This window comes from Rhipicephalus sanguineus, chromosome 6 (assembly GCF_013339695.2).
Source record: "Rhipicephalus sanguineus isolate Rsan-2018 chromosome 6, BIME_Rsan_1.4, whole genome shotgun sequence".
Classification (NCBI taxonomy): domain Eukaryota; kingdom Metazoa; phylum Arthropoda; class Arachnida; order Ixodida; family Ixodidae; genus Rhipicephalus; species Rhipicephalus sanguineus.
The window spans coordinates 115400616-115422966 of NC_051181.1; the positions used below are offsets into that span (position 1 = coordinate 115400616).

Below are 22351 nucleotides of genomic sequence, written 5' to 3' on the forward strand. Positions count from 1 at the left end.
TCCAGTCGGTTACCCTTAGTGACCAGGGGCTATCTTGCCTACGCGCTCCAAGTGCCCATTTCTTCTTCTTGATTTCAACGAAGATGTTCTTAAGACACGTTTGTTCCCTGACCCACTCTGTTCCTCTTGCCCATTATCATCATTATCATCATCATCATCATCATCATCAGGGTTATCATCATCGTAATTAGAACCAAGACTCGCGTGCCGCGCGACGAACGCCCCGAACGCAATCACGAGGCGCCTTTGTCAGAGGCCTTACAAACTACCGCGTCAAGCTTGCGTAGCCGAGGCGTGTTCCCAATACTACAGGCCTACACGTCCGTGCCTCGTCACTCCGTATCTGCGGGCGTGTTTGTCACCATGGCTCACAGGCCGAACGTGAAGCGCGATGAAGGCTCCAGGAGGCAGAAACACCACCGGAAGGCGACCCAGAGCAGCGGCATCCAGCCTTCGCGGTCTAGCAAGGTGGGTAGAACGATGCGCTCGGCGTTGCTGTAGTAGTACTTGGGTTGTTGATGAATCCATAATAATTGCGAACACACATTACAGACAACACAGAACGACACAGGACAGCCGTGTCGTTCTGTGTAATCTGTAGTGTGTGGGCGCTAGTATTATGGATTGTCAGTACCAGCCAGCGCAGCTAAATGCATTGTCGAGTCATTGGGTTGTTGACCTGCTCGTTTTGTACGTGGTCACCACGCGTCGAGAGTGGTGACCACGAGAGTGGAATTCGAAGCCGCGGGTGTGCAGCTCGTTTCTTCAGTCGGACGTTTGTCCGCGCAAGTACACGCGTACGCGTGTACGCGTGTAAGTACACGCGTGCGCAAGTACATCCGCGCAAGTACACCGCAGGGCGCGGGAGCCAGTGGTTCAATGCGGTAGGGACATAACCTCGGCAAACCTTTCTAAAGCGAATAAGATTCCTTGGCTCGCAAACCACGCTTTAGCATGAAGTGTTTTTAGCTCGTGCAGGCTTCCAAGTGACCTGGAGCCAAAAGCCAGCGCCATTATCCGGGCATTCAAACGGGGTCATCCGGGCATCGTTGCGAGACCGAGACGAGACATCCGGGCAATCAGCCAGAAGTTAATAGTGCGGCCTTTGGTAGTCAAGCATTCGTACAGGACAGCATTACATATGCTAGCTAGGGCCGAAACAAATTATAAAGAATATTGCTTCCGATTTCTTCTCAGTGTTCGTTCGCATAGTCACTGAGGTTGTAGCCTATAGTACGCTGAAATTTTATTTCTCTTGTGTCCGTGTATTCACGCCTCAGTTTCCTATCCAACGAATCCTTCAGTCCACTGTTATGTTTACACGCGGTGCGAACAGTATGGTTACAAGCGATCTACAAATTATGACGACGCTGATATTCATCTGCGGTGCACAACGTGCGAACCTTATTCACGCAAATCTGGCACATCGGAATGAATCACGTTTCAGGTTTTACTGTAGTGAAGTTTCAGGTTTTACTGTAGTGAAGTCTAACCTTAAGGTGTAGTCTTATACTCACGGGCCCTTTTGATCGCGATCAGGGCAAATCCAGATCGGATTTCTTTATCGTGATCAAGAATGTTCGCTTCTAACCGGTCCAGACTAATCTGGATCGAGCTTGGCGCTGACGTCAGTCAAATCCGAATCTGGGAGCCAGATCGCGATGCGCTGATCGCGATCGTCTTGATCACGATCGGGCTTGATCGCGATTGAAGGAGACTGTGTAGCAGCACCTGATCTGATCGAGCATATAATCCGGATTGGCCCTGATCGCGATCGAAAGTGACCGTATGACACCGGTATTAAAGGACAAAGAGAGAGCAGGGTGGGTAAGGGAACAAAAGGCTGTTAAGGACATCCTAGTCGAAATCAAGATTATGAAATGGGCATGGACAGAGCATGTAGCGCGATGGCAAGACAACTACTGGTCATTAAGAGTTAGATAGGATTCCAAGAGAAGGCAAGTGAGCGAGGGGGAAGGCCGGAAATTAGGTGGGTAGATGAGATTAAGAAGTATGCGGGGATACAATGGTCGCAGCGAGCACAGGAGCGGGTGAATTCGCGAAACATGGGAGATGCCCTTGTCCTGGAGTGGGCGTAGTCAGGCTGTCGATGATGATACGAAAGTTAAAGCACGAAATGCAACAAGTTGAACTGGTGCTGTTTTTTTTTTTGTTCCGAAAAATTTAGAAAAGCGCTGACAAGCCGGGAGTGTCCAGAACGTCGTCCAAACTGAGTATCTCGAAGGACATGAAGGACTCCAAGGACCCCATCAATGTCGAGGTCACTACTGGAACCATGCGAGAGGTATGTCCCACACAAAATGCATACTCGCGTTTATGACTGAGGCGAGTTTAGAGTTGCACTTTATTTTTAATATGAACGCATGAACAACAGACAGAAATGCAGGATAGGAAGTCGAAGCACGATGGGCAACTCCGTAACATCCTACGTTTTATAGATTTAAATACGACGCACGTAAACATATCGGACAACTTCTAGTCGTGCTTCATCTTGTTATTCTGGGTTTACCTCTGTTATTCGAGTTGGGTACTTGGAACTATATCTTAATGCAAGATCAACATGAAACAACTAGTTCCACTTATCGCGTTCGTCACGTTAAGTTGGGTTTGTTGGTTTGTTATGTTACGCTGTAATAGCGAGATCTCACGAAGATGAATGAATACGTATATACGATGTAATGTGCGTGTCTTATTTGTGCCTCACTTTGTCTGAGCCAGATTTGTGCGCCGGTTTCCTACAATCATAGCGTGAGGCAGCGTGCCTAGTCGATCACTTTTGACTGCATCGCCTTTAGGTATTGTTGACAGTCAATATTTTTACTAGTGAATGAAAGCCTTAAGTACCAGGGTTGGGCAAAGATACTTTGCAATGGTATCGGGATACGATACAAGATACCGAAAGATACGTTAGCGAATTCCTTATCATGGTTCCATTGCTGGTGCTGTTACAAGTTAGCAGTTTTGCTTCATAGTTTCTTCTTGCGCTGGATACAAAAACGACGACAAAGAGACGATGATTACAGATTCCAACCGTCCTGTTCGTATCTCCGTTCCAATTATTGTCTTTGTCGCAAAGAGAAGGTATGAACGGCCACCTAGTATGCTAATGTATCGCTCTCCTGAACAAAGACGTCGATCCATTTCGTGAGACTTGTCTCAAAGCCATAAAATGTGGCACTCGCGAACTGCCATGCCTGAAATCGATTTCGTGGCATAAGCCGGAATATTTGACGCTGACTCAACGTGATCCAACTCGTCTAAATCCCATTACTGCAGGCATGGCGTGTTTTTAGAGGCAGTGAGTATCATACCGCAATTTCTGCAAAAGCTATTGGTCCAAATATTTGGTACACGTTTTCTTTCTGACAATTCACTGTGCACTATTTCACTGATCGATCAAATCGTCTATTGATTTATCAACTGATTTTCGCAGGATCGAGAGAGCAAGTTTACTGGCGATCGAGACGCCTTGACAACGACGCGGCGACAGGTATGCGACGAAAACTGATCACAGCGGGAGCCTGTGGACTATATATAGTCTAACGTATTTTTATATAGTTTCGTACTATATATAGGACGCGGAGGCCTATAGGGTGAGCTATAGCGTACATATAAATGTTAAGTTTACTCGTTGAAGCATTGGCTACAGTGACATTCCATGTTCAATGACCCCTTAGCTACATGTATATGTTTCCTTATTTTTGCAAAACCAAGTGAAGCGGTTCATGAAAGCGTTGCTTAGCGTACATGTTCCAACAAGCGAGTTCCATCTGTCAACTCTTTCTTTCATTGTCTTCCCCTGTCCGTCAAATGCAGAGCAGCACTTCCCGTGGTTCGTCGCACAAGGCAAACTTGCACAGCGCCATCGTGTTGTTCGTGGCAGCACTCGCCGTCGCCGGTTGCGTGCTGCTTTTCGCCCGGTGGCTGACCTACGAGCCCATCGTGGCCCTGTGCGAAACTGCTGGTTGCGAGAAACACGTCAAGGAGCTGAAGGCCGCCATGGACACCAGCGTCGATCCGTGCACCGACTTCTACAGCTTCACGTGCGGTTCCTGGAAACCCATGGGCAACGAGAAGTCCTTGTTAGCTCGCGTCTTCGCCTCGTCGGCCGCCATAGCGATGGAGGAGATGCAGGGGGATCCGCAGCAGTCTATCGTTCCAGCAGCGCCCCTGTTCTACCAGAGCTGCGTCGGGGCTCGTATCGAGATCGACAGCGAGCTGAAGATCTTCAAGGACTTCAAACAAGACATGGGCCTCATGTGGCCCGAGAAGACTCAGAACGATGCGACCAATCCGTTGACGCTGCTTCTCAACCTGAGCATCAACTGGAACTTCCACATGTTCTTCAACCTGCGAGCCATGCCCGTGTACCGAAAGAGGAGCCAGACGCTGTACATGAGGCGCGGCTTAATGACGCCCAAGTGGCAGGACCTGAGCGAACCGCGCAAGTGGACGGCGAACGTCAGGGAGCACTGCAGACTTCTGAAGGCCAACCTGCCGGACAGCGGCTACGCGGAACTGGAGGACGTGGTCAAAGACCTCATGAACGCTGCCATCAGCGTTCCGCCGGATGCCACCAACGACACGAAGTTCGTGTTGAAGGACATCGAGCACTTCACAAAGCCCGCTTCGAACTGGTGGCGGGACCAGCTGAACGCGCTCCACGGGCCTCAGTTCGCGTGGACGCTGAACAGTCCGGTGGCCCTCGAGGACCCCACCATCCTCCAGAAACTCGATCGCCTGGTGAATAACTACAAGGAAAAGAAGGCGTCTCTACTCACCGGGTTCGCGTGGGTGTTTGTCCGTCAGAACTTGTGGCTGATCGCCGGAAAGCCGGAACTGATCCACGAGGGCGCCAACGCCGCTGTGCTCGAGATGACCATGAAGAGGGCCTGCCTCAACCACGTGCAGTCGTACTTCGGCCTCCTCATCTCGGCCAAACACATATACGCGCGCTACAACGCCACCGTCCGCGGCGAACTGCAACGTTTCTACGACATGATCAAGTCGGAAGTGAAGAAGAGTATCCGCGACAGTTACTGGATCGACACGATCGTCAAGGATAAGACGTATGCCAAGCTGGACGAACTTAGCTTCAACGCGATGCCCGACGACCGCTTCTTCTCGAAGATCGACCTGGCCCAGCTGTACAAGGACTTCCCCAGGATCCGCGCTCCCTTTGTGGAGAATTTCATCGCCATAGCCAAGGCGTACCGCAAGGTCATCGGCGACGACAGCTTCATCAGCATCTTCTCGAAGCGGCTCGGCGGCGGCGACGCGAGCCGCTACAATTACTACTACAACATCGCCTACGTGGCGCTGGGCGCAATGGAGCCGCCGATTCTGTACGACGACGGCACACTGGCCATGCGGTACGCGTCGCTGGGCATGATGCTGGCGCAGTGCATGGTGCGCTCGTTCGACAGCCACGGCGCGTTCGTCAACAAGGCCGGCGAGAACGAGGCCTGGTGGGGAGCGTCGGAGGACTTGCAGAAACACCTCCACTGCGACTTGTTGGACGGACAGGGCGGCCCGACTGGCGGGCCGGGCTCGCGGCGCCAGTCGGCACTGTTCCCGTTGGTGAACGGGCTGGCCGTCGCGTACGCGGCGTACCGAAGCGAAGCCGCGTTGACCTACCTCAGCCAGCACGGCGTCGACGAGTTTCGGCTGAGAGGCCTGGAGGAGTTAACCGAAGACCAGCTGTTCTTCCTGACATACTGTTTGTCCACTTGCGCACTCAAGAGCAACGGCGACACGTGCAACGTGCCGCTGCGGCACTCGCTCAGGTTCGCCGCCGCTTTCCGCTGCTCGTCGAAAAGCAAGATGAACCCAACGAACAAGTGCCTGTTTTTCGATTGAACTAACGAAGGCGTTTCGCTTTGTGCCACTTTTTTTCGCCTCTTCTATGTTTAGTTCGCAATTTTAGTTTAATGTTTGCATGTGCTTGGCATGGACATCTAGACATACGAAAATTTGTCGTACGATTCTTTTATTTGAGTGTGTCCGTTGACCGGCTAATAGGTGACGATTTTATTTGATACTGGATACGTGTATAGGTATATGTGACGTCATGTGTCATTTCCTTTGATTTTCGGTATAGCATGGCGCTGCCAATTAGACTTCGTCTTTGTCATACACGCAGCCATTCGGTTCGCCTACGGTTTGCGAATTCATAAGTGTGAACAGTTCTCGAGTTATCTCGGCATGCCATGGTGCGGAACTCCTTCAAGGCTGCAGGCTGGTGTTCCCGTCAATGCAGTGTGGACGCAAGAGCAAGGTTGTCGGCGACAACTCGACTGTGCCAAGGTTACACGTGTCGCAACAGTCAACTGCTCGTTCGTTTAGCATCGCGTGGTTAGTGAGTGTGTCGACAAACAAGAGGAGAAACGCCTTCTTGAAGCAAGGCACGCTCTCTTCGCGGTAGCAATTTCATCACCTTGTTTTTTTTTTTTTTCGCCGCGACTACATGCAAAGTCGGCTCAAGGAATTTACGAGCTGCGACTAGGTGACGTTCGCGGGAATGTCCGTGCGATAGAACTTGCGAGGTTTAGCAACTGTAAAATACGGATAGTCCGTTCGCTTGTGACGTAAAGGAGCGATTAAAAAAAAAAAAACGTGAGACAGCCTGGGACAGTTGCCACGCTGTATATAGACGGTGAGTTATTCGATGTGCAATTGTGAATGACGCACAACGTGTGTTGTGTTGACAACGCTGGACATGAAAATTCGCAATAACGAATTATTAGTAATCGTGTAAACACACAGCCGAACAAAAGGAAGCGGGATATAAAAAATGCGAAATTTTGACGAGGACGCCCACAAGCTCTTCAATGCAAGCCATAGCTGCGTGTTACTTTGTCACGTGCGAAGTTTACGCGAAAAGCACCAGATGATACGGTGCGCCTCGTACATCAATCGTGGTTTTAAGTTGTATTTTAATTTTTGAGGGTGTAATCAAAAATATTATTGGAGCCAATACTCGCATAGCTTCCTAGCCCGTTGGGCACAGAAAGTTGCCAATATTGCTTCCACCTTGTCTTCTTCGGGCGTTTTTTGGGCTCAGTACGCACGCAGCATCGACGATAACATCTAGAAAATATTTGGTCATGGCTTGTATTTGGCAGGGTAGCTTCAATCGGTAGTGCATATTTGTGTGTCGGGTCCTGTACGTCTCCGAATTTCGTACCCGTTTACCGTTTGTGATGTCGTCAGAACCATGGCGGCCGAACGGACGCAGCACGCGACTCGTGTCAACACTCTATCTGCATGCGACAGTTGTGGTGCCACCAGTGTGTATTTACAATGCAAGTAATTACTCTATGTAACTACATCTACTGGTGTGCGACACTACACCGTTCATGAACAAAGCTGGGCTATCGACAGAAATCCGCGGCGACCTGGGATGAGGTGGTCGCCCACCTACGGGTACCACATACATACAAAGAACTTTATTGAAAGACCAGAGAGACTAGTGTAAGGAAGTCCGACGACCCCCTCTACCAGTCGGCGGCTCCACCCAGGTCGACACCGGAAGATGAAGACCCTCCGCGATGGCCCGGGCTCTCCGGGAGTCTACACAGCCCAGACCTGGGTCTGCACCTACGGGTGCCATTGGCTTTATTTGCAGAATAAAGTCTATTAAAGCGAAAGCCTTGAAGGCCTCATCAGACGCTGACCTTGGGGGCAAAACGAAGCGTGCGGTACACAGAAACTCGCGTGACCTTCATAAAATCCGGGGTTCGAGCTGAGGTCGAACCTTGGTATTCTGCGTGGCAGTCAAGTATTCTGTAACATTCAATGAAGCCATAGCGCTAAAAACACAGGGACCGAATAAAAGGAGGACGTGCGCTTCTCACAAGTTGTGAGTAGCGTTCCAAGTTACATTAAAGGGGCCCTGCACCCATATTTTACCCTCCGATTTTTACATCGGAACGCGTTCTTTGTATCGTCCTGAGATGAATGCAAAAAGAATTTTGGAGATAGACGCACGGAAACGGAAGTTATTGAACTTACAAATTCAAAATAAAAGCAGACGACAGAAATTGGCGTACCCTTTCGTATTTCACTCGCCCAGTGACGTGTCACTGGAGTTTTGTCTGCTTCCAATCAAAACGCGACTTACATTTTGCCATACCGGAACCGCGCAGCACATGGTGGCCTTCTAGTCGCAAGCGGGCGCCGCTCCTTTTGACGGCTTATGTGCCACACAAGTTAGCTGACATGAGAGGGAAGAACGGTAGGCCGGCAGGCGGGAGGACGTTCGAACGTTTCAGAAACGATGAGCTCCTCCGACTGGACGGACCTTGAACGTGAACTCCTACGGAGAAGCGAAGCGCTAAGCGTCGTTCCGTATGACGACACGCCGCTGGAAATTTCAGCACCGTCACCGAGAGCGACGCTACAAGAGCACGACAGTGACGAGGGCCATGGAGAAGCACCGCGTCCCGAGGATCCCGACGACCACGTGGATCGCGCCAACATAAATTGGTGAGGCTATCGTGTGTTCGTTGACGTTTCGTTTCGTAGTCGCTCACGTGTTATGTGCATTTCATGCGCCTGCAGGTGTCGATGTGACCGGTGTGATCACACGCCTACGGCGTCAGAGCGGCTGTTCTGCCGTGATATGCCACAATGCGTAATGCGCAATGAACCATGCATTTGTGAAGATGATTATTTTTTTTACGCTGTGTCTTGACACAGAAGTGCTACATGTGGCGTACTGCGAGCTGCGAGAAAGGGGCGAGCAGCCGTTGATGGACATCCACAAGTAAGTGGCATTTCAAAGCTCTAATGCGGCCGTGGATCGTGTATGTGTTCGTCGCTTGGTACCCTCAGGAACTAGTTTTTTTTTGTCTATGATTTAAGCGTCTGCCATTCATTGTAACGGCAGATTGCGCTTTGACTTTGCTAAAGTTTCTGGCGTTATCTAGGCGTAAAAATAGCAACTGCCGGAGTTACGTCCATCGTGTTCGGCAAATAAGACGCTCCCACTATGCGTGTTTGGTGTCGTGGTCACTGGGTTGCGGAACGCTTGAGAGAGCGATGGCGCATGTGCGTTACTATTTTCCTGTTTTTGAGACATCATAGGCAAAAGTTTTTTTTTTTACACAGCTGAAATATGGGCCTTTTGGTGCATGCAGACGTTTCGCATGGCACTGATAACGCCTGTTCTTGCATGGGTAAATTTAATGCCTTTTACACCCAACAAACACAATTGTAAATGTTGTGTATTCGAAGAAATAGGACCAATGAAAATAATTGGCAACGAAATGTGTAGCAGGTTCAAACGTTTGTACTTAGAACCATTGCTGCAAGTTGGAATACGAGCCGGTTTTTGCTAAAGTTCAGAAGTGCACGTTTGCTTCTCCTCTCACTGCACATAATGTGGAATATAGCAGGTCGTCTTGTATTGTTTTCAAGGTTTACATCATGCACATAATGCAAACAGACTGCTGGATGCAAAATAAGTATGCGAGGCAATAAATAGGTGATGCTTGTACAGATCGCAATCCTGTACAGATGCCGTAGGATTTAGAAAACTCGTAGAAAAATTATGTTACTATGCTCTGTAGCAGCATGCTGTTAATTATGCTGCTGCAAGAAACGTGACAATACCGAATTTTTGAATGCATGTCACACCTGAAAGGTTCGAAATGGGCATTGGAGGCAGTGAATGTATATAAAAATGTTTATTTTACAGGAGGTATCGATACATTGCCTGTCGGCAGTTTACTCGTTGGATCTGGGGCCGGCTCGGGCCAAGAAACCGGAAAGTGGTTCCTGCTTGTGCTATTAGGCTCATCAGAAAAATGTTCCATCAGAAGATTATGCAGGATTTAAGTACCCGGAATTGCAATAAAAATCTAATCACAGTGGTTGTGTGGCTTCATAGCTTACTGGATTTTAACACAAACATGAAGTACATTCTGCAATACTTCATGGGAAATCATGCAGCCAAAGTGCCATTTCATCTTTATTGTCACAAAGGCAATGCAGAACTTGATTACAGTAAACGCACTGCAGGCACTGTAAGGTGGAGGGTATGTGCACATACAGGAGTAGCAGTAAAATTACGTACAACATATAATAGAGCAACACACTCAAGTGCAATGTACAGTGATGGTCAAAGAAAACATGTTTGGTCTATCTTTGAATGATACATCATCAGACAACTATAGTGAAAGCAACAAAAATTTATGTCCAATGTTAACCTGTCAAAACTACCACGAATATGAGGCATGTCGTAGTGGAGGGCTCGGGAAATTTTTGAGAATCTGGCATCGCACAGTACACAGATCTCTAGCATTTTGCCTCCATCAAAACGTGACCACTTGAATAGGAATAGGAATAGGAAAAGAACAGGAATAGAATGATTGTTTTGTTTCTGTCAGGATAACATCTACATAAGCATCGGTGATAAAATTCAAGGAAATATTGCAAAATTTAGCAATATTTCCTCAGAAGCATCACTTGCGTCACAAGTGAGGAGGCAATGTCACACTAGTGCACATTTTGCGAAGGTCAAGTGAAGAGTCAACTACCGATACACACATCAGTCATGGTGGCATCGAGTGTTCCTGAAGATGTTCGCAGACGACTTGGTCTACGATAAGCTGCAACCCTCAACCCTAACGGCACCCATAATTAGTATTGTTGTCTGTGAGTGCTATACAAGCGTTCCGCCACAGCGGAAAGGGGCTAGTGTCGACAAGTGACAGAAGCTGTATGACAGAAACACTTGATTAACATCGTTGCATCGATGCGTTCAACCGATGTGCACAGAAATCACGACAATAACTGTCTCGCGCATCACTGTGAAGGCCATATAAATCACATTTCTTCTCAGAAGAAAAGATTTGTGTGAAAAAGTCGTAGCTACTCTAGGTATATTTTAATACGTTTCTCAACATTTGGTTCATCTGTGCTTCAGTGTTCATCTTGGTGATAAATTAGTGATATGCAGCCAATGGCAGGAACAATCTGTTAAAATGATGACTTTCAATGGCAGTACGGTAGAACAAAAACATTGAACCAGAGGTACAATGAAAAGTACGCTTTGGTAGCGCATAAGACAAAATTTAATCTCATAAAAATGATTAAGCATGTCAGCAGAGATATCTTTCTGTCTAAGTGTTACTCAGTCTTCTGCTTGTCTACGAAATCTACAGGGTGCTATATTTTCCCCTAATGAACTGGCCAGAATACTATCCACACTGACCCAATTATAGAGGATGTTTTATATTCCCACAAACACATTCTATGTAGGCAAGCAAGGTATGCATGCAATTACTCTACTACCTTTACACTGCTTCCTAGAACCTTCTTCTAGCCATTTGCTAGAAAATGGCAAAGGCTGTGATTAGACAAGTTATTATCTAAGAAAGCAGCAATTTTATGAAAATTAGGTGAGCAGCACTGCTTTTAGTAATGTAAAACTTTCAAAACAAAGCTCCTCTTGCTGCCGAGACAAGACTGGGGTGAACAAAAAATATAATCAGTCCACCAGAAAGAAGCATCTTCTTTAGCTGCTTAGCCCAATAACTCTGAAGCATCAGCAAATAAATTTCAAATGTCGAATGACGCCTACGCCGACATCGCAGCCATATTGGTCACACTTAAAGAATGGTTCATATGTGACGTAAAAGAAGCATGCGTATACATCAAGTGACAAGGTACCGAAAATGGATCAGAAACACAGCGCACGTGATATTCAAAGTAGTTCAGGGTGGAACAGACAGAAATTTAAGGCTTGAAGAGATGAGAAATTGTCAAGCTATGATTACCGATGGAGCCAACGTTTGGACATACAGTCCCTGTGTTGAAATGTTGTTTCCCAAGATGTTTCTTATTTAACTATTTCTTCTCAGTTTATGTTAAAAGTCACAAAGCATGTTCTCTCGCGATAACTATGTGGAGATGAAAATATACAACAGGCAACAAGCACTTACGAGTCTAAACACACATTGCCTAGAAATCAAAGCCAGCAAGTATTGCATCCTCAGGCGCACATCGCAAAAATTTGCTACATTTCATTGTATCTACAATGCTTGACTGAATTCTTTGCTTCTGCCCACCGCTTCTGTGAAGCCTCTGCAAAGTTCTTGTCAGAGCCTGCCTCAACCTCAAAATAACAGTAGGGCTGAAACATGCAGCGCTGCTGAAAAGGTTGCAGTATGCACTGATGAATACATTAACAAAGAAGTGCATAAATAAGACGATTACACAAACAAGTAAACAAGCAACCAGCCAAACAAATAAAGAAACTTTGGAAGCCCATTAGCCATGCATAACACTTTCGGACGATGATCTAAATGAAATCATTTGTACATACAATACTTAGGGCATGTCCTGCACTGAGCACGCCACAAATCGCGATTGCTGTGCAGCTACGAGTTCACTCTTCGATAGCCTTGGCTGGATGAGCTGGATCATGGCCAGAGGTATGCACTGATGAATACATAAGCAAAGAAGTGCATAAATAAAGCAATTACGCAAAGAAGTAAACAAGCAACCAGCCAAACAAATGAAACTTTGGAAGCCCATCAGCCATGCATAACACTTTCGGACGATGATCTAAATGAAATCATTTGTACATACAATACTTATGGCATGTCCTGAACTGAGCACGCCACAAATCGTGATTGCCGTGCAGCTATGAGATCACTCTTCGATAGCCTTGGCTGGATGAGCTGGATCATGGCCAGAGGTATGCATTTATGAATACGTTAACAAAGAAGTGCATAAATAAAGCAATTACGCAAAGAAGTAAACAAGCAACCAGCCAAACAAATGAAACTTTGGAAGCCCATCAGCCATGCATAACACTTTCGGCCAATGCTCTAAATGAAATCGCTTGTACATGCAATACTCATGGCATGTCCTGCACTGAGCACGCCACAAATCGCGATTGCCGTGCAGCTACGAGTTCACTCTTCGATAGCCTTGGCTGGATGAGCTGGATCATGGCCAGAGGTATGCACTGATGAATACATAAGCAAAGAAGTGCATAAATAAAGCAATTACGCAAAGAAGTAAACAAGCAACCAGCCAAACAAATGAAACTTTGGAAGCCCATCAGCCATGCATAACACTTTCGGACGATGATCTAAATGAAATCATTTGTACATACAATACTTATGGCATGTCCTGAACTGAGCACGCCACAAATCGTGATTGCCGTGCAGCTATGAGATCACTCTTCGATAGCCTTGGCTGGATGAGCTGGATCATGGCCAGAGGTATGCATTTATGAATACATAAGCAAAGAAGTGCATAAATAAAGCAATTACGCAAGGAAGTAAACAAGCAACCAGCCAAACAAATGAAGAAACTTTGGAAGTCCATCAGCCATGCATAACACTTTCGGCCAATGCTCTAAATGAAATCGCTTGTACATGCAATACTTATGGCATGTCCTGAACTGAGCACGCCACAAATCGTGATTGCCGTGCAGCTATGAGATCACTCTTCGATAGCCTTGGCTGGATGAGCTGGATCATGGCCAGAGGTATGCATTTATGAATACGTTAACAAAGAAGTGCATAAATAAAGCAATTACGCAAAGAAGTAAACAAGCAACCAGCCAAACAAATGAAACTTTGGAAGCCCATCAGCCATGCATAACACTTTCGGCCAATGCTCTAAATGAAATCGCTTGTACATGCAATACTCATGGCATGTCCTGCACTGAGCACGCCACAAATCGCGATTGCCGTGCAGCTACGAGTTCACTCTTCGATAGCCTTGGCTGGATGAGCTGGATCATGGCCAGAGGTATGCACTGATGAATACATAAGCAAAGAAGTGCATAAATAAAGCAATTACGCAAAGAAGTAAACAAGCAGCCAGCCAAACAAATGAAGAAACTTTGGAAGCCCATCAGCCATGCATAACACTTTCGGACGATGATCTAAATGAAATCATTTGTACATACAATACTTATGGCATGTCCTGAACTGAGCACGCCACAAATCGTGATTGCCGTGCAGCTATGAGATCACTCTTCGATAGCCTTCGCTGGATGAGCTGGATCATGGCCAGAGGTATGCATTTATGAATACATAAGCAAAGAAGTGCATAAATAAAGCAATTACGCAAGGAAGTAAACAAGCAACCAGCCAAACAAATGAAGAAACTTTGGAAGTCCATCAGCCATGCATAACACTTTCGGCCAATGCTCTAAATGAAATCGCTTGTACATGCAATACTCATGGCATGTCCTGCACTGAGCACGCCACAAATCGCGATTGCCGTGCAGCTACGAGTTCACTCTTCGATAGCCTTGGCTGGTTGAGCTGGATCATGGCCAGAGGCTTGGGGCTGCTGCTGGTGCTGCTTCGCTGCTGCTGTGCCTTCTTGAGAGAACTGCATGAAGAGCTCTCGTGCAGCATCTCCGTCATTAGCTTGTCCACATAAGCTGCACAGAAAAACACGTTACGTGTTGTGAACACTCATCTGAATACTACATACCGTAAGTTGGCTTGCTTTTTACTGGGCAAACAACTTCCGCTCCCTTCTTTGCACGGAGCATTTTCCTCTTCCATCTGAGTGCACAATTTCTTGCCACTACTGCCTGCTCTCGACCTGCATTTTCGTTGTGGTGAAGAGCAGCCAACTGTGTCCTGTAAAGCGCAATGCAGCATTGAAAGAGTTCAGGCACCCTGACAGTCAAATCAAGCACGAACTCAACAATATGTTCTGATCAAATTGGGAAAACATTGCACGCAAGTGACACACACCTTGCACGCATCATCATGGTGCTGAATGCGACAGACTTCGGGGCAAATCTTATTAGGAGACTGTGATACGATTCAAGTCCATAAGTTTGTCCAGAAGAGGAAAGCTTCCTTATATCCTTCAGTAGCCCCTGTTCTGTAGCTATGCTCACGAGACGTGCGTAAGCCGGGGTGCCTAAAAAGATGTGCTTTCATGAGTGTCTCGCCAAACCACACACAAAGTATACACTTACCTGGTGTCAACCACTTTCCATTTTGCACATCCCCGTGCAGACACCTCGGATAAGGGCTGTCATGGCCAGCGTGCATGTTTATGACGTGGTTCAGCATGCCTGGAAAGCCATTAAAGTTCCCAAATAGGTTGTGCATTTGCCTGATAATGCGGAAGCTTTTTCAAAGTAAACTCATTTACTGCGTGTAAACAATTGTGGAATGCTTTACTTAGAGTAAGAAGTAAATACAGTTGACACCACGAGCTCAGGACCGTTTTTCTCTAAGTCAGGACCGTTTTTCTCTAAACTACCATGAAAATAGTTTGACCAAAAACAGCAGGCATATTTATCACATAAGTTTCTGTACTTATGGAGTCACAATACAAATTGTATTGGCAGGAAATGTTCAACATTAGTTTCCTGCTTACCTTATTGAATTATGCCACCTATTAAAAAATTTGGAAGTATGAAAGTGAGTTCACAAAGAAATCCTTCAGGAGTGTGACGTACGCGTTAAGATAACTACAGCAATCGACAGAAAGCAAAAGGTTACAAAAAGAGGTAAAAGGGCTTTGATAAATGAGATAATACCTCATTTACAGTATTAGCAGCGAAATCGACAAACATTGTTATGTTTAAGAAATGGTTTGGTAAAATCACGTTCACTTACTCTTCCACATGGCTACCAGTAGATCCCCGTCACCTTCACTAACGGCAACACACCAGTACAGATGGTTGACCACTGGCTGTATCCAATCTTTCAAGGCAGCACAAGCAGATTTCTTGGCTGCAACTGTGAGCTTTTTCTTGACACCTGTATTTTAAAACAGTAGACTGCGTATTATTGTGTCACATAACACCAGCAACTTAGCACTTTACTAGCTGGATAATAAAATGCTTACAAGAGGGGAAAAACATTGCAAAATAATGAACTCAGACTTTTTACTGTACACTATGGTGCACTTGTGTGTGGAGAGTGCTAGGCAGTATGGAAAGTACAAGAGTAAACAAAAAAAGATCCATGCTCCTTCCCCGACTATACTTCCTATTGGTAATGTTCAGATAAATTATCCATCAGTTGAAGCTGGGCTCGAAAGCTACCCAAATTTAAATGAATTTGTGCTACCGTTGTTCTTATGGGCCACCCAAGCTGCACATATATTTACGAAAGGTCATAACAAGCTCATGTATACTTGTATGTGAAAATGCTGCTTTCCAGGGCCCATAAAAATTAATGCAACACCATTTGGCTTTCTAAGGGCACAAAAAGTTTGCCAAGTGACCTTGCTTACCTTTACCAACATGCCACGCGTCGTAGGTATGTTCAATACCCGGCTCACATGTCCTCATGTACTTTTTGATGCCCACGTGCCTGTCAGTAGTTAATGAACAAATAGTGACGTTCTGGTCCTTTAGCTCCCCAAGTCCCTTCTTCAGGCCAAATTTTTCCATGGCATTGCTGGATCTCACCTCGCTGTTCTAAAGTGTGCAATAAAGGCATATTTTACAGTGCATTAATAGAACATCTAGTGCAGTGCTAGTGCTGCAACTACATATTAAAACAGCAAGAATGCACAGCAAAGTCACAACTAACTAAACTCACCTCTCCAAGCTGCACCTGAACGAAATGGATGATTTTACTAGTTTGAATGGCCATGAAAGTGTAAGTCATGAACTTCGCAGAAAACCCGGGAGAGTCGCACCGGCCGTCACCAGCTAATGCTACTGGTCCATGAAGGCTTTCGATTACAGCCTCTCGTTCAGTGTCCCAAACCTATAACACAAGCACACCAAGCTTCTAAGAAAAGTTGAAAATGGCAGCATTTATTCATACGTGATCTCTTTTCTCATGAAAACAGTACCACTGCTTGACACAGCACAAGTAGTAGCCCATAATCATGGTAATAGACTTTATGTTGGTGCTGTTTTCATCTGGAGTGAGCCAACTAAATGAACTGTCAGCTACGTTTTCTGACTGATTAGCTGCTATGCACACTCAGCAGCTATGCATTGTCCTGCTGGGAATAGAGTTATGGGTTTCATTTTCTGCAGTAGCAACAAAAATAATCATAATATTGCTCTACTGATCCTAAAAATTGAAGTGCCTGAAATGTGCTCACCACTGAACCTCACCGAAACTGACTTTGATGAAAAGCTGTGCTACATTTGTAGCAGTCAAGGAAGCACCTTGTAGATAATCTTCAACCGATTCACTGCGCATTTCCTATTCTTAAATGGAATGTATTGCAATACTAAGTGTGACAAAATGCTGGCTGAATTAGCTATATCATGCCATGGCAGTGTCTTCAGCAAGGCGATCCTCTGCAGCGTTATGCAGTGCAGTGAAGTTAAATGAACGCTAGTTGTCCACTTGGGAAGCGTGTACAAATGTGTATGTCGTGGTTCAAGCTGGTTGAGGCAACACACATTGTGTGAGAAGCCCCTAAAATTAGTTATGTGTAATTGTACACATAAGCGTGCGCAGGGTTCCCCTTCAGGGGGGGCGAAGGTTCGTCGCAGCGCCCCCCTCCCTATTATGTCAATGTATGCGGCTGCCTTTGCGCCCCTCTTCTCGCCCCCCCTACAATGTATAGGGCTGACTTTGCGCCCCCCCTTCTCGCCCCCTTGGCCCCCCCCTGTGCACGCCTATGATTGTACACACAGCCGCTGAAAGTGATACTGTACAAATTATAGTGCGCTTGGTACCTACACGTTGTATGGCGGGCTGGAACAGTGCACCTTGGTAGCTGTAGTAGGTCCTCGTAGATGGCACTTGAATATTGGCTTGCTTCAGCAGCCTCAGAACTTTCTCAGGACTCGCGCCTGAGAAGCATATAGCGGCACACAAAAGCATGCCACCCAAAGCCCTATTAGAAACTTTTGGTTGGCTCAACCAACAACTCTTGTGCCCACAAGCACAGGTGGTCTCAACTTGTAGAAGGGAGCCATAGAGTGTAGTTTCAGCTTTACACGATGCTTGGCAAACTGTGCACATGCTGAATAGCTCCATCAAGCAGCTTTCAAAAACGATGTACTGTTTTTCAGCGCTAGGTGGCACAGAATCACAACCACTTGGTCTGCAAAAAAACAGCATAAGACAAAAATAACTACTTGTAGGGAAGATTACATTTGAATAGGTGGGAACAGCACAGCAACCAGTAAAGAAAATATGTCTACAACAGTAACGTCATGGATCTCATGTTTCATCACTGATCTCTAGGTGGCAGTTGCGACATTGGCCACAGCATGTGCACTTCACTGCGCACGATGTGCAAAAATACTTGTTCACATGCATTTATATGTTTGTTCAAAAACACCAGTTGGCCAAAATTATTCTGCCATTCCTCACTACAGTATGCTTCATGAGAAGGCTGTAATGCTTGCACAAATATTTACAATTGTTTCAATAACAAATTTAACTGTTCCCTGGACAAATGCTATTGAAAGTACATCAACGCATGAAGCCTTACAGATGTGAGTCATGAAATGATGGCTCATATGTTTCGTCGAGATCCTTTGCCGATGGCAGTGGTGTCGAGCATCTTATTGGAGATGATGGAAGCGGTGCTCTTATACGGTGACCTGATGAGTCAAGTATCTCTGCAGTGTCTTCCAATTCATCCCCACATCCCGCAGTTGACCAAGCCTGGAAGTCCGTCTGTGTCCCTTCGGAACGAACTTTTGGAGTAGTTGCCACCTGCACACCTGAAGCAGAATGCTGGCTTTTTAGTGCCCTCCTACAGCCACATAACTCAACACGTCATTTGGAGTGGCATGTCTCATCACTAAACAAACTTGACTTTTTGGAATGTGTAGAAAGCTTAGAATGCAGGAATTTTCACCACGTTGAAATATAACTACAAAGTGCGTATATTTTTCAAGCAGCTATGTTAGCATTTAGCATACCTTTCGACACCATGTGTGTAGCTTGCACCCCATCAGTTTGCACAGCAAAATGACGCATTCTGCAGTAACTGTGGTCACTTCTGGCACTCTCTTTAGGCTGCAAACAGCAATAACAAAACGCCGTCAACATGTTTACTTCAAGTCTCCGAGAGTTAATTCTGCATACCTTGCAACCGGCAGTCAGATGAGTGAGGGACATGTCACCGCATGCTCCGGTGTCTGTGCCAACTTCTGCATTGCAGCCAATGGCGAAGTCCGACTCCACGAAATGAATGCTGTTATCCTGTTCAGAAAGGTTAAAACAGCACAATTCTTGCAGCTACTTCCAGTTTTCAAGAAGAGTTCACATGTGAATACACAGCAGGTAAAAAGCCTACCGATGTGTTGGTGAGTGCTGAAGGATTGTGTTCCACTGTCCATGATGCTTCCATAGGGCATACAAGCATCTGCAAGATTAAAAGATAGGCTGTGATTCTGCACAGTAATTCATAACCTTGGCCAACGATTCGTCATACAACAATCTCACAGCCATGCTCCAGCTGCCTCATCTAGAACTGCATAACTGGGTGGTCAGGCTTTGTGTTCTGCGGATATGCGCACACTCAAGAGATCGAAGTTTGACGGTTGCACAGTGGCAACAAATGCAAGCGGTTGCATACGCAACAACGTCGCAGGCTGTGCCTAGTGTTATGTCGAAATTTAACGATGAACAGTTGCAAAAGTTACGTTACATTTGTTAACATTATTCATCACCCGGCGTGACGGGTTCTTTTTTTTGCGAATAAGTTTGAAGTACAGGCTCTATAGTACTCGCGGCAGCGTAAGTACGATAGTGCCTGAGCCTCTGTGGTAAATATACTCGACTGCGCGCAGGGTGCCTGGTTTCAAATCCTGCAAGAACCAGGGTTTTTTCCTCTCATTTTGCGTGATTGCGGTTACGAACAAGGGAGTGTCTAGCGTTACGTCTAGACGTAACGGTACGAGCCGTTGCAGTTATGTCTGGACGTAAGAATAACGAGTCTTAAAAGTTACGTCCAGCGTGGCAATACATATACAGCCCGTTAGACCTACCGAACCGATTGGCCTCAGTGGCGCAGCGGCTAGCGTGTCGTGCTCGGAACTGTGAGGACGTTGGTTCGAACCTTGCTGCTGCAAGTTTTTTTTTTTTTAATTTCTTTTTTTTTTTTGTCTCAGGTGTTGCTGAAGTCTGTTGCCAGAGAAGCGCGACGCGGCTCTTGGGTTACGTACGCCTCCGCCTGCCCCGAAGGGGCAGGCTGCGCGGGCTAAACAGCGCGTGGCCGCGACAGCGGCCAGTAGCGCGTGACCGTGATCCTGCCAACCGGCCATTGAGCGTTAGCGAAATGGCCGCACTCGCGAAGCGAGGGCGAAGCCACGATTAGGTTGCCGCGCCCGAAGGGCGCAGAGGGCCTTCACTGAGCAACAGGAAAATAATGTACTCACGTTTGTGGAAAGCCACATGACTAGAGTCCCTAGATTTTCCCTGCTCTTCAACAGGGAAAAATCTAGGGACTTTAGTCTGGACGTAACGATAGCGGTGGCTACAGTTACGTCTGGACGTAACCCTAGCAACAGCCTACGAACAACGGCAGTAGCGGCGCGGAAAACTACGCCACAAAAAAAAAAAAAAAGGCTCTTGTCATATGTTAACAGCTTTCGCGGTAAAAACTGACTAACCACACGGCAGTTCACAAATTTGTACTCACGGCAGCGTCTGTTCCTGTGCGCTCTTCAGTAATAGCACGTCCAACCCCAGCAGCAGATGCGCTGCCTTTCGGAACTGCGTCGGGGCACAGCCGCCGTCGCTTCATACCACGTTGAGTCTCGGAGCCAACACGTGTGAAGGCGCGCTCGTCGAAATGCAGCGAGCATACCCGGCGTGCCAGTGTACTTCCACTGCTTCCACAGCCTAGCGCCTCCAACCACATTTTCCGTCGATCATCGGCCGTGGGAAAAGAATGAAACGACAGTCCCCCAGTTTCGCTGCTGCTTGCGCAGCCGGTTACCGCGCACTTATATCGAACCATGAGGAACGTGCACACAATCAAGTTTACTCAACACAATGCTGGCAGGTGACAAATACCAAAGACGACACCAGCAGTTGATGGTAGGTACGCAAACACACCTAGACACCTCGAGCACATGGAAAATCTGTGTAAGAAAGAAATGCAAAGCACAGTGTATTGATGAAGGCTGCGCCGGCTGCGCCTTGAGTAGGCCGTTCGGCAGCGCCATCTGTGTCGCAGTTTCTGATAAGTTAAAATCGATGCACAAATTGGTGTTCTTTTCGCAGCTGTAACGAGCATTAAACACAGTAAAATGAGTAAATTCCACATACTCAGTGTGTCGCAAGCGTGTACTATATATTATTTATTTCCCACCAATCAAAACGAACAGCATAAGTCACGCACGCTACCTCACTTCCTGTAACAGAAATTGTCGTTGTACGACGCTGCAATCGGCGCGGAAACCCATTTCGGAAGCAAATTAAAATATCAAACGCTTCGTTCTCGCCGCTTTCGTTGGTGCCACAGCCGTCACCAAGACCCATAGAAAGCAAACGGCCGATAAAAACAACGTGCGTAATTGAGGGTGCAGGGCCCCTTTAACCGAAGGCTTCTTGGCCAATCCCCCGTTGTGGGTGTGAGGCAAATGCAAGCCAAGCCAAGCCAAGCCAAGCCAAGCAAAGCAAAGCAAAGCAAAGCAAAGCAAAGCAAAGCAAAGCAAAGCAAAGCAAAGCAAAGCAAAGCAAAGCAAAGCAAGCAAGCACGTCCTGTTCTCTTGGATTTTATTCTGTTACACCCGCCACGGTGGTATGTGTTCATGGCCCTCGACTACTGACCCGAAGGTCGCGGGATCGAATCCCGGCCGCGGCGGCCGCATTTCTATGGAGGCATTATGCTAGAGGCCCGTGCACTTAGATTTAGGTGTACGTTAAAGAACCCCAGGTGGTCAAAACTTACGGAGCCCTCCACTACGGCGTCCCTCATAATCATATCGGAGTTTTGGGACGTAAAACCCCAACAATTAAGTATTCCTTTACAGAGCCACGTCAGTGCTTGGAGCTGCCTTGGGAAAGGACCCTTCACAGTCATGTCAGCCAAGGAGTCGCGTTAACTTTTTCACTACCGAACAAAAATGTAGGCATGAAAAAGGGATGCAGTTTACAAAATCTCCTTCCACGTGGTTCTGCAAGTGTAAAAGAACATTGCGGCAAAAATTTCATTTTCAATGGGTAACAATTGGCGTTCACAAAAGGGGACATTAGTTGCAATTATGCCAAGAACACCGCCGATGAATGTGAAGTCTGACTTTCAGTGAATCAAATATTCTAAAAAAATGATTCCCAAAGACCAATAGCATAACTTTAGTTCACACAATATTGCGTGCAAAAAAAAATATTTGAGCGCAGCTTGCACTAATTCGCGCAATGCTGGATCACAGCAGAGCTGGTGAGCA

General features: G+C 46.6%; 2 protein-coding genes and 1 long non-coding RNA gene across 3 annotated transcripts; 2 read left to right on the forward strand and 1 right to left on the reverse strand.

The window, feature by feature from the left end:
• The first annotated feature begins 363 nt into the window (after positions 1–363).
• LOC119397480 (neprilysin-2) lies at positions 364–5880 on the forward strand. Its single transcript, XM_037664905.1, has 3 exons — positions 364–468; positions 2189–2305; positions 3838–5880. Exons 1-3 carry the CDS (start codon positions 364–366, stop codon positions 5878–5880), a joined length of 2265 nt encoding a protein of 754 aa, XP_037520833.1.
• Positions 5881–7968: 2088 nt separating this feature from the next.
• LOC119396236 (uncharacterized) lies at positions 7969–9836 on the forward strand. The gene is made up of 3 exons (XR_005184407.2): positions 7969–8508; positions 8584–8788; positions 9722–9836. It is a non-coding gene; the product is annotated as an uncharacterized LOC119396236 (long non-coding RNA).
• Positions 9696–21288, reverse strand: LOC119396222 (uncharacterized). The gene is made up of 13 exons (XM_037663338.2): positions 20599–21288; positions 19252–19320; positions 19041–19157; positions 18875–18971; positions 18439–18673; positions 17679–18045; positions 16572–16742; positions 16261–16447; positions 15639–15782; positions 14990–15088; positions 14760–14931; positions 14491–14642; positions 9696–14437 (listed from the first exon to the last, which is right to left on the reverse strand). Exons 1-13 carry the CDS (start codon positions 20917–20919, stop codon positions 14229–14231), a joined length of 2340 nt encoding a protein of 779 aa, XP_037519266.1. The 5' UTR covers positions 20920–21288; the 3' UTR covers positions 9696–14228.
• Between the last annotated feature and the right edge of the window lie 1063 nt (positions 21289–22351).